This window comes from Chelonia mydas, chromosome 21 (genome assembly GCF_015237465.2).
Source record: "Chelonia mydas isolate rCheMyd1 chromosome 21, rCheMyd1.pri.v2, whole genome shotgun sequence".
NCBI lineage: Eukaryota > Metazoa > Chordata > Testudines > Cheloniidae > Chelonia > Chelonia mydas.
Window position 1 is genome coordinate 12,800,991 of NC_051261.2, and position 12,497 is coordinate 12,813,487.

The 12,497-nt window shown below is 48.8% G+C and overlaps 1 protein-coding gene across 2 annotated transcripts in view; it reads left to right on the forward strand.

Moving 5' to 3' along the window:
* The first annotated feature begins 3,652 nt into the window (after window positions 1–3,652).
* Window positions 3,653–12,497, forward strand: part of LOC102931698 (potassium voltage-gated channel subfamily A member 3) — a 30,734-nt gene continuing 21,889 nt past the window's right edge. For both annotated transcript variants that reach the window (XM_027825935.3, XM_043533535.1), the window contains exon 1: window positions 3,653–7,236. In XM_027825935.3, coding sequence (XP_027681736.2) covers window positions 3,727–5,448 — 1,722 coding nt within the window. In that variant the 5' untranslated portion in view covers window positions 3,653–3,726 and the 3' untranslated portion in view covers window positions 5,449–7,236. The remainder of the gene's footprint in view (window positions 7,237–12,497) is intronic.

The following is a 12,497-nucleotide window of genomic DNA, read 5'->3' on the forward strand; positions in this document are numbered from 1 at the left end:
ATTCCATATCAAACAGTTGCATTTATGTACGTTATGCCTTCTCCTCTTGAGCCTTTCCTCATCCATAAAAGCTGTTTATGATCTACAGCGTACTTGTTTGTCTCCTAGAGACCAGACAACACTGATTTATTGAGAACATTTCCAGCAGGGGGAAGAGTCTTCATGTCCTACACCTATATAACGAGTGTAACATGACGTAGTTAGAGCGGGAACACGCAAACCACCAAAAACTAGGTCCCCTGGCTCGGAAGTTATTATTATCTGTTTAGAGTTGAGAATTTCCTTGGCTTCCTCTCCTACACTGTCAGACTAACAATATGTGGTGACAGTACTAGATTTACTCGGGAATCCTGATCCCCAGGGGAATCCTGAGGGTTGGCGGGAGAGAATATGATTCTGCCTTTGCTGGGTCTATGATGGGGAAACTCTGAAGGAAGGATACTGTTTATTAATTATTAGCATTATTACGAATGACGGTAGCACCCAGAGGTGCCAGTCAGCTCGGGGACCCATTGTTCTGGATGTTGTACAAGTGGATAGTAAGGAACAGCCCCTGCCTCAAGTTAAGATGAGACACAATAAGTGGCACTAGCTAGCAGATGAAGGATAAGAATAACTGTGATAGGAACAGATGGTTGCCTTGACTAGTTGCATGCACAAGTTCCAGGTGAGTGCCGCTGAGACAGTCACCCAGGTGAGTGTCTTCAGGTGCACATATTCTCTGAGGTGACCATCCTGAAGTATGATGGACATGTGCTGAAGAATATTATACTGGCTGCCAAGTAGGTACCAAGGAAACACATGGGATGCACATGGTAGTTTGGGAGGAGGCCTTGCTTGGAATGGATGTAAAGTCCCAGGCTCGTCCAGTGAATGGCCTGAGTGTTTTGCTTAGACTCATTTGCCCCTCCCAGGGAACAACTGGCCGATCAGGCTGTGGGTTAGAATGCTGACGCTGGGGTATGGTAGCATTTCCATTTCTCGAGGCAGAGAGAGTGGCAAAGGGAATCCTAGTTTGACGACCCCAAGGGACATGGGTACTGTTTGCAATAAGCCACACGTTTCATTTGGTGCTCCTGTTGAGAACTCAGCGTTGGCAGTTTTTGTAATTTTGTTTGTAATTATCATCTCATGCTTGGCTCCTTTTATATATTTGTGTATTTTATACAGCCCGTTGTTAAGTATAAATAAATTTGATCTTTTATTCTGTTTCTCCCCTACCTGCTGGAGGCTCTTCTGTTTAAAAATAACCGTAGCAATAAATCAACATGGGGAGTAGAATCTAGAACAATGGTGCTCTACGTTGGTACCCTGATCCCCCAGGAATGCACTGCTATTTAGCCAGGATCCAACCTAGACTCCCCCTCCCATGTAGCAATACGAGAAGGGCAGCGAATCACATACAGACCCAGTATTCACTCAGGATGGGAGACAACACTAGGCTCAGGAAAATGAGGACACTTTGAGTAAGAGGAATTTTGCGGCCTTTATTGAAAAAATCCACCACATTGTGTTCCACAGCCCAGTCGTTTAGGGACCAGGGCAGAGGTGAAAGTAAGCCGGTACTGTCCAGTACGGCGAACTGGCAAGAGCTGGTACACAGCTGACAGTACCGGCAGGGGGCAGCTTCCCCAGGCTGACGTTTTTAAAGGGTCCTGAGCTCCCAGCAGCAGCCAGAGCCCCTGGCCCTTTAAATCGCTGCCAGACCCTTGGGGTAGCGGTGGTGGCGGCGGCTGGGAGCCCCAGGGCTCCAGCGGTGATTTAAAGGGCACAGGGCTCCCAGCCGTGGCCGCTACCCTGGGGCTCTGGCGGTGACTTAAAGGGCCCGGGCTCTGGCTGCGGTAGCAGAGGCCGGGAGCCCCGGGCCCTTTAAATCACCACCAGAGCCCTGGGACTCCCTGCCACCACCGCTACCCCGGGGCTCTGGCAGCGGGGCTCTGGCGGTGATTAAAGGGCCAGGGGCTCCAGCCGCTGCCAGGAGCTGAGGGCCCTTTTAAATTGCCGGCCTGGGGAAGCTTCCCCCTGGGGTAGCGGCAGTGGCCGGGAGCTCTGGGGCTCCGGTGGCGATTTAGAGGGCCCAGGGCTCCCAGCTGCTGCTACCGGAGCCAGAGCCCCAGGCCCTTTAAACCACCGCGGGAGCCCCAGCGTAGCAGCGGCGGCAGGGAGCCCTCAGGCTCCGGTGGCAATTTAAAGGGCCCGGGGATTTACAGGCCCCACCCCTTCTGCCAGAGGCCCCGCCCCCAGTTTGCTCAGGACCCTGGCCGACGTACCGGTAAGTCCCTTAAGTTACTTTCACCCCTGGACCAGGGGTAACTTAATGATCACTGGGTGTGCTCCCCAGCTTTGGGCAAGTTTCAGGCAGTAAATAAGTGGCGAATATTGTCTCGGTGAGCGTGTGCGCTCAGGTAGGCAAGTGGGCGGAGGTGACTATTAAAGCTGGTCAACATTTTCTGTGCAGAGTGTTTTCCCGCCAAAAACATCATGTTTCATCAACACGGAAAACTTTTCAAGGGAGGGGGAAAAAAAATCCATTCTGATGAAAGGTCTTGTTTTCTCCCGCAGGGAACTGAGAAACACACACTTGCCATTGGAATAATCATTTCTCAATGAAATAAACCATTTTTATTTTGCTGTGACGTAAACGGGTATTTCCTTTTGTTTTCGTCCCGTTTCAAATCAAAAGAGCAGACAACAAAATAATCAAAATGCCGACACAAAACCAATATGCACCTTTCCTTTCTTTTCAGAGTAACAGCCGTGTTAGTCTGTATTCGTAAAAAGAAAAGGAGTACTTGTGGCACCTTAGAGACTAACCAGTTTATTTGAGCATGAGCTTTCGTGAGCTGTAGCTCACGAAAGCTCATGCTCAAATAAACTGGTTAGTCTCTAAGGTGCCACAAGTACTCCTTTTCTTTTTCCTTTCTTTGGAACCTTTGGTTTGCTTCTGGTTATCTCAAAACCAAAACGCGTTGTGTTTCCAGGGGTCGATTTGAAACCAAAATGTTCTATCGCCACATTTCCCCTGGGTGGGGTTCGGCAGGGGGGCGATAAATTTTGCATTCAACATGTCTTGCAGGAAAAATTAGGGTTTTCGGACCAACTCCAGGGAATATGATCAGTAAGCGTGCCCCAGCAAAGAGCTGGGTGTGTTCCTCCTCCTGCCAGGGTGGGCGTCTCCCTGAGCACCCTTGTGGGCTCCCCCGGGCCTGGGCGGGAGGATTTGGTGCCTCCCCTGGCAGGGGCATGTCTTTAAGCTTCACCATCCCCAGGATTCAGCCCCTCTGTGGAGCGGGCATCTCCCTAGGCTTCCCCTTCCCCGCGCTGTGCCCGGCCTGGGGCGAGGCCACCTGCCCCTCTCTGCGCACAGATCTTTACGCGTCTCTGCCCGGCGCTGGGCACCTTCCCCTGGGCTCCACCGCCCCGGGCTCCTTCTCCGGAGCAGCCCCGGGGCTTGCCCGCCACTGGGCGGCACGGCCACCTCCCCCCGGGCTGGGCACGCCCTGTCCCGGGCCGGCACCCGGCTCCCTCCCCGGCGCGGCGCGGGGCGGTCCGTGGGCGGCCCCGGCGCGCAGCGACTGGCGCTGGGCGGCGCCCGGGCTGGGGGCGGATTTTTTGAGCCGAGCCCCGGCGCTCCTCGCTAGAGCGGCGGCGGCTGGCGGCGGCGGCGGGCGGGTCTCTCTCGCTCTCCGGCCGGGCCAGGCGGCGGCGCCCCCCCCCCGCTGCCCTATGGACGAGCACCGGAGCCTGCTGCGCTCGCCGGCCGCCTCCTCCTCCAGCAGCCACCACAACCCGGGCTACACCGAGCCGCCGCCCCCCCCCGAAGCCCCCCAGCCCGGCCCCGAGCAGGAGGAAGCCGAGGAAGAGGAGGGCGGCATGACCGTGGTGGTGGGTGGGGGGGACCCCCTCCTGGAGGAGCCCCAGCACCCCCACCCGCTGCTGGCGGGGGAACGCTACGACCACCCCCCGGCCCACGTCCCGCCGCCCCCCGGCCACCACCCGGCGGGGGGCGGGGAGCACGAGTGCTGCGAACGGGTGGTGATCAACATCTCGGGCCTGCGCTTCGAGACCCAGCTCAAGACCCTGGCCCAGTTCCCCCAGACCCTGCTGGGCGACCCCCGCAAGCGGATGCGCTATTTCGACCCCCTGCGCAACGAGTACTTCTTCGACCGCAACCGGCCCAGCTTCGACGCCATCCTCTACTACTACCAGTCCGGGGGCCGCATCCGGCGCCCGGTCAACGTGCCCATCGACATCTTCTCGGAGGAGATCCGCTTCTATCAGCTGGGCGAGGAGGCCATGGAGAAGTTCCGGGAGGACGAGGGCTTCATCCGCGAGGAGCAGAGGCCCCTGCCTGATAAGGAGTTCCAGCGCCAGGTGTGGCTCCTCTTTGAATACCCGGAGAGCTCCGGGCCGGCCAGAGGCATTGCCATTGTCTCAGTCCTCGTCATCCTCATCTCTATCGTCATCTTCTGCCTGGAGACCCTGCCTGAGTTCAGGGACGACCGTGACTATGAGGGGACAGGGGGGACCTTCGGCACGAGCAGCGGCCCCTTGGCGATGGACGTCTTCACCAACTCCTCCTCCTTGGCTGTCTCGATGGTGTCATCCTTCACCGACCCCTTCTTCGTGGTGGAGACACTGTGCATCATCTGGTTCTCTTTTGAGTTGCTTGTCCGCTTCTTTGCCTGCCCCAGCAAGGCCACCTTCTCCAAGAACATCATGAACATCATCGATATTGTGGCCATCATCCCCTACTTCATCACCTTGGGCACGGAACTGGCTGAGAGGCAGGGGAATGGCCAGCAAGCCATGTCCCTGGCCATCCTTAGGGTCATTCGGCTTGTCCGGGTCTTTCGTATCTTCAAGCTCTCACGACACTCCAAAGGGCTGCAGATCCTGGGGCAGACCCTCAAGGCCAGCATGAGGGAACTAGGCCTCTTGATATTTTTCCTCTTCATTGGTGTCATCCTCTTCTCCAGCGCCGTATACTTCGCAGAGGCGGATGACCCCACCTCAGGCTTCAGCAGCATCCCGGATGCCTTCTGGTGGGCGGTGGTGACCATGACCACGGTGGGCTATGGGGACATGCACCCAATTACCATTGGGGGCAAAATTGTGGGGTCCCTCTGTGCCATTGCCGGGGTGTTGACCATTGCCCTTCCTGTGCCTGTGATAGTCTCCAACTTCAACTACTTCTACCACCGGGAGACCGAAGGCGAGGAGCAAGCCCAATATCTGCACGTAGGGAGCTGCCAGCACCTCTCCTCTACGGAGGAGTTGAGGAAGGGGCGTAGCAATTCCACCCTGAGCAAGTCGGAGTACATGGTGATAGAGGAGGGGGGAATCAACAACACTGCATTCAAACAGGCTGCCTTTAAGACGGGCAACTACACAGCTACAAACAATCCCAATTGTGTGAACATCAAAAAGATCTTCACTGATGTTTAAAAAAAAACCACCCAAGCCTCCGAGGAAATGTTGAAATAATAATAATGCAAAGTGACCATGTAATCAGTATTATCTGGAACATGCATCATCATTGGTCTGTGTGCGCTCGTTTTACATCTATATTTTTTAGATCATTCCTTTTAAAGAACAAAGAAGAGGATTACAAAATAATTGGAAGATAAGAGGATGGCGGTGGCTGCGGAAAGGAAGATAATACGCTCCCCGTTGAAACAGGTGTTTATTCTGCAACACATTGCAGGGCTGCTTTGTGGGGGTTTTTTGTGGGCAGCTTGCCTCTTTTCTCGCTTTTGCAAAGAGTCGCTGTGTAGCCTGTTTCCCTTTCCATCACATACACATGCACCTGTTGGACTGAAAACCGTGAGTCAGAAGGGAAGAAAATAACATTATATTGCAAAGCCTGTTTGCAGGCAAGGGGAGGGAATAACCATTTAATTTTGCAAAGCATCTCTGCTACCACATTGCTAAATGATGCTTAATATTGAACGTGTGGTGTATGTCCTTTATGGGCACCTTTGATTTCTTTTCTTCCCCAGCCAGATCGTCTATGAAATTCTAATCTGTTCAGAAACCCAAGTATAATCAGTTTCGATTTAATCAGAAAAATGCCCCCATTCTCTATTCCTAATTCCCTTCTCCCACAACCGTATGGAATTGTTTCATCCAACCCGAAATTCCTGGCTGCATGGTGTGTATGGGGAAATGTTCTTCCCACATGGAAAGGTTTAACAATTGACTAACCAAACAGCATCCTGAGTGTTTGAACATCCTATGATGCCAATGCAGATTGGGGATAGTTAGGCTCCCATTAAATCAGTAATGGGCTTTTTGAAGCGGCTGCAGCCTCAAACAAAACCTATCAAGAGCCTAGAAACAAAAGGGGGGCGGGTATTTCTGTCCATTTCCAATGCATCTGAGATAAGCGTCTGCATCTATCACAAGAAGATTAAAGTGACAAAATCCTTCCAGCGGAAGTTACTAATTCGGACCTGAGTGATGCAGTTTCCATAGCAACCCTGGTTTCCTGGGAAACCCCAAAAGGTTGTCATGGTATCCCTTCACCGCATCCCCCTTCATCCTGTGCTGTTTCCACAGTAACCCTTCCAGATGGTTCCAACTTCTGTGATTCCACGGAAAAGCCGCTGCCCTGGTAAACCGCACACACGCATGCAGAGAGTTAATCCTGGAGAGATTTAGGAGTAGAAAGTAGTCATTATCCTAGATGCAAGCATGGTTCTTTAGATCTGAAACATTCCTGAAGTCCTGGTACCTACCGAATCAACAAGCAAAATGATCATCCCTGGAATGCTGCTGCGCACATGTGCTGAATAAAACACCTGTTCATAGGCAATAAACGCAACAAACCTCCAAATTACCCTTGCTATCCAGTTAATATTTGGGCAGTAAAACTGAAAATTGATTCTCTATATGCAAATCCATACATCTGCTCAGAAGTTCTAGAAAGGCGATCTCATCCCTGACGGAATAAACCGTACTTAAATGTATGGTACGTGACCGAGATTTTTTTAAAAAACCTTCCCTCCAACACCAAACAGCAGTTCCATTTGCAACCGTATACGGAACCGAACAACCACACAGGAAACTTCTTAACGCAAAAGGATATCAATCTTTTGACCCTGGGGATGTGTGGATGGGGAGTAAGCAGAGATCTGTAAAGTGCAGGGGTGCAAAGTAACCAAAACCCTGTGGGAAAATATGCCTGCCTTGTCTCATCCAAGTCAGCCGCTGTGGAACATCAGACAGAAACAGGTGAGTTGTGCGCTGTGGAGAAAACAGATTATGCACCCTAAGACATTTGTGCTTTCAGATATAGACCTCATGTCTTTGTCCCAAACACAGCATAAAGCCCTCCCTTTATGCACAAGCACATGAGCTAAAGTGGAATAATCTTTTCCATAAGAGTCCCCTGACTATTTTTTTCCCAGCTAAACTGTCTGGTCTTATTTCAGTTTGATTCTTCATATCGTTTGGTTTAAATAATATGTATTTAGTTTAAATAGCACGACGCATACTCATTGTGCGGCGAAGCAGCGATACTGTTTGTGGCTTTGTTCACCCATAGTATGCTGAAATTACGGTTTCCACAATGGTTTAGTTCACTTGGTCTTGGATCCCTTTTAAAAAGAAAATCCAGTGACAACCTATTCCGCCCTGTAAAGATACAAGCTTGAAGTGTCAGCAGTAAGGGCCCGATTAAGATGTGCTTAAGTCCCACTGAAGTGAAGTGCTTTGCTGAATATGGATGGGTTTAAGCACATGCGTAAGTGTTTTGCTGAATTGGAGGAATTTGTCTAATTTATAGCAAAATAATGTAGAAAGGAATGGGACAGGGCAGGTTATTATAGGCAAATAATTATCTGATTTTAATTATAAGCTCAGAGTTTTCATAAATTTATAATATGGTTTTATTCTTTACAACATTCTTGGAGCCAGGATTTCACTCATGATTTACATGTGGTCTTCTGTTCTGATCTTATTTAAATTTACCCCTTTGCCTTCATCCTCTTTTTAGCCCCCCCACCCTTTTCAATTAATAAAACCTTTGAGAAAATTCATGAGGCCAGATCAGATAGTGTAAATTGACATAACTTCACTAGAGCGACATCAGTTTACAGCAGCTCAGAATCTGGTCAGTTAATGATTATGCAATGGTCAGACATTATGTTAGGGGAGCCATAGTTGTAGCTAGGTAGATGTGAGTGCCCCTTTCTTTCCAGTTTTGTTGTAGGGGTGGAAGGATGATATATAGAAATTTGATCCTCCATATTTTTCTTTCCATACTTTCATGAACACTTTTGTCATTCATCCAAGCACAAGTTGTTTGTCCATCGGTTGTCTATGTAACTCCTTAACATGCTTATTACATTTGCGTACCTGTACTTAAGCGTGATTTCAAAGATAACAAATCCTCACTTTGATAAAACTATATGCCAATTTTCTCACAGAGGGAGAACATTCAGTGTTCCTCATTTTCTGCTGAGGATATAAGACTTTTTTGTACGTGTTTTTGAAATTTTAAATCAGAATTAAAGATTTTATTCGCCTAGTGGGAAAGCAGTGGAAACACTGTCCACTTGACTTCCACTCAGAGCACTATAGATTTACAGATGAATTCTGTGTTTGAATTAGCGTCAACATGTTTGGATATGTGGGTGAGACATCTTATAAGCATAAATATGGCACTTTGGAATCATTAAAAGAAAAGCATACTTGTGTGCATATAATGTGCAGCGAGGTTTAACTAATAATTTTGGATTTGCATGACCACTTCTTACCATATTTTGGGGGTGGAAGGTGACCAAATAATTGGAAAAAATGATGTTTTTGTCCGTAAAAGGTGATACCCATAAGAGAGCCTGAAAAAGATCCAGTGAATAGGCTCCAGTAAAAGAGCCCATTCCCCAAATATAGCATATGGTACAGCTGACAAAGCACGTCTAACAGCCACCAAAAATCACTGCTGCTTTCTTCTTTACAAATGTAAACCAAGTAGACAAAACATTGAAAGCAGAGAGGTGGGAGGAGAATGGGGAAATGTGGAAATTCCATTGCTGGCTACCTGCTTTTGTCTCCACTTCATAGCCATGAGTTTAGCTTGGTCAGAATCAGCTACCGTATCTCTGCACAGCTGTGCCGTCTGAAGGTTACGCTTTCATTAGCTTGTCCACACAGAGAATCTCGAGACCTTTCCTGTAGAGATCGGGGAGACTGTTGCTCCCTGTTCTCTTTGCAGCCTGCTAGCTCTCTGTAATGCATTTTATCTCCCATCTTGCCATGTGCCTAGTGGATCTTTCAGGACTCTGACAGTCATTTTTGAGATAAAGATCGGCCCTTTGCAGTACGTTGGACTACAATGTTTTTAAATGTGCTTAGAAGATTAGTATTATCTCTTCTCCTGCATGTAAATTGTCTGGCAGTTTACGGACAAACCTTCCCTAGGGGGGGTTGTCTAGTGTCATACACCATTAATGAAACATCCCGGCTGACACTTTATGTGTACAGCCGTCAAGCAGTTCAAAGCAGGGATTTCTGCAGCAGCTGTAACTTGGCTCATCGGTAGTACTTTTGATTGCTCTACATGGTGTTAACTTGAGTGGCTATAAGATGCACGTGCATAATGGCATGGTTACCATTGCGGTGGGAACCGTAACTGAATTTTCTGGCTTCTGTGCTTTCTCGCTGCATCCCTGTCTTTCACACCTCTCATCTGGCAGCAGGGTGACATTCGCTCCCTGCGCTGAAGGACAGAGAGGACAGAATAGAAATAGACCGTTCCACGCCACAAGCAACAAAACCCTGTGCCTCCTTGCAATTTGTAACCCATTGTGGCGTGGGTGTCTGGACTTTCACAGACCTGGTCTCCCAAATACTTTATTATTATTTTTTTTTCAGATTCAGAGTTCGTGCAGGGCCACCACTTATCTGTTTCCCCATGTTTATCCACCCCCCACTGTTCCTCAGATGTTCTTGTCAACTGCTGGAAATGGCCCACCTTGATTATCACTACAAAAGGTCCCCCCCCACCCCCTCCTGCTGGGAATAGCTCACTTTAAGTGATCACTCTGGTTACAGTGTGTACGGTAACACCCATTGTTTCATGTTCTCTGTGTATATAAATCTCCCCACTGTATTTTCCACTGAATGCATCTGATGAAGTGAGCTGTAGCTGACGAAAGCTTATGCTCAAATAAATTCGTTAGTCTCTAAGGTGCCACAAGTCCTCCTTTTCTTTTTGCGAATACAGACTAACACGGCTGCTACTCTGAAACCTGTCACTTATCTTTGGGACATTAATTAGCCATTTAAATTCTTGCCCTTCCCAAATTCTTTTGGTTTCATTGCACTTGTGTGCTGCTTATTTCCTAGACCCCATAACGAAGGGTGTGATCCAGTGCACACTGAAGTCAATGGGAATTTTTCTGGTGACCTCAGTGTGCAGGTCCCGAACTCAGAGTCCCTCCAAGCGTTTCCCATCACGGAAAGAATATATCAATGGTACAGAGGAATTTAGAAGTCCTTTCCACATAGTAAATTGTCCCTGGGCTGCATATCAGAGGGAGTCTGTTACCAAGATGGGGTGCAAGTGTGTGTGCCTGGGGGGGGGACTGTAACCACTGATAAGGGCTCTTAAGGGGTGTCTCCTCGAGCTTAAGTTTATACCTTCCAGTTCTAGCAAAGACATACTCTAAATTTCCTCTAGGATGGCTTGCAGTGGGTACCACAAACAGCAGGTTCCAGCCTTCACAGCAAGGGCCTTGTTGATACCTGGTGGCCCTGGTGAATTCTTGTTACTAGGTATACTACATCGTGGATCCTTGCAGGAGGAGGAAAGGAGCTGAATCTAGCAAGGCTCCTATCTAGTCTGATCAGGGACATGTTGAGGGTTCAGGTAATTATCTTAAGACTCCAGTGCCACAGTGGCTGCACAAGCAAATCCTTCGATTCTCTCCAAAGCAGTACCCTTAATTAGCCAATCCCCGAGGGAGGGGTGAGCAGCGGTCTCATTCTGTGTCGGGTCGTTGCCATGACTGCTAAATGTTTCATAAAGACACCCAGTACCAGTCCAGAAGGTAACACTGAATTAGTAATGCTGTTCCCCTGTGGGAAATCGGAGATGGTCTCTTTCTCCTTTCCACATTTCACTTCCCTCATCCTCAAGTTCCGTCTCCCTTTACCCACCCTCCTGTCTTCCTCCCAGAAGTCCTTCCTCTCCCTCTCTTCAAACCCAAGTGCCCCACCCAACAGATATACAACTAAGTTTTGGTAACAAATCAGAAACAAAAAAGTTCCACATCTTTTTTCTCTGACATGTCGTGGGCCTGGCATCCTCCTGAGTGCTCTACTTGCATGTGGCATCCCTTTCTTCCTACCTTGTATCTACTTTTGTCTTTTTCCATTGTAAGTTCTTTGGAGCAGGGACTCTCTCTATATGTTTGTACAGGTCCTCGCACGGTAGATCTTGATCTGGGCACAATACAAATAGTTGATGATAAGAACAACACGGTATAACCCTGTGTGTGTGTCAGTCAGGCCTGGAATGCGTAGCTGGTCAGCTTCCTCCAGAAGAGGTAAAATTTCTCCCTGGGAAATCGTTTTAAATACTACCGAGCTCCGATATAGCACTTTTCACCAGTAGATCTCAAAACGCTCTACAAAGGAGATCAGTATTATTCTTCCCAGTCTACAAATGGGCAAACTGAGGCACGGTGTGAGGAGGTGACTCTCACAGCAGGGCAGTGGCAGAGCCAGGAACAGTACCGAGGTTTCCTGAGTCCCGCTGAATGTAGTAGCATGTTCCAGTGAGTATCCGCTGGAACACGGTACTACACGCAAGGCACAGCCTCTTGTCAATTACGTACTCCTTCCCCTCACCAGAGCCAGTAAGAAGGAAAGTACGAATCTATTACTATCCATTTGGTATTGCGCCAGATTCTTTCCCACACTATGGGAAACATAAAGGTCTCAGATCTGGCCTTCTGGACATTCCCCGGATATAGCAGAGAGAGAGCTGGCTTTCGTTCCCTGGCAAAGGGGGCATATTAAGGATGTAGCCAGGAGGACGGGGCGTGTGCTTCAGTGATGTCCCAGCTGGTATACCAACCCTTTCTGGAGACTGAGTGAGCCTAGAACCCGCTGAGAATCTGGGCCATTGCATTTCTCCTGCAGTATTTTAGACTCATTTTTCTAATTTAAAGAGTTTTTAAAGTGAGAAATTTTGAAATGAGGGTGGTTGTTGGTTTGGGGTTTTTTTTATTATTATTTTATTTCTTTCTACGATGTTACCTTGGAAACAGCTGTTGGTTAGGATTGCCTGTCTTGGCTGTGATGGGCAGACTCTTTGGTGGGGAGCACGTGCGTCGGATGCACAAATAAATACACAACAGCATAGTGGGGTAGCTTTTCTTTGTGTGAACCTGTGAAAAGAAAATAGCCCCCCTGGAATACCAGTTAGTCGAGAAGCTTTTTATGAATTCAGTTTGGACTGGTGGGTTTGTTCACTAGAGGTGGGG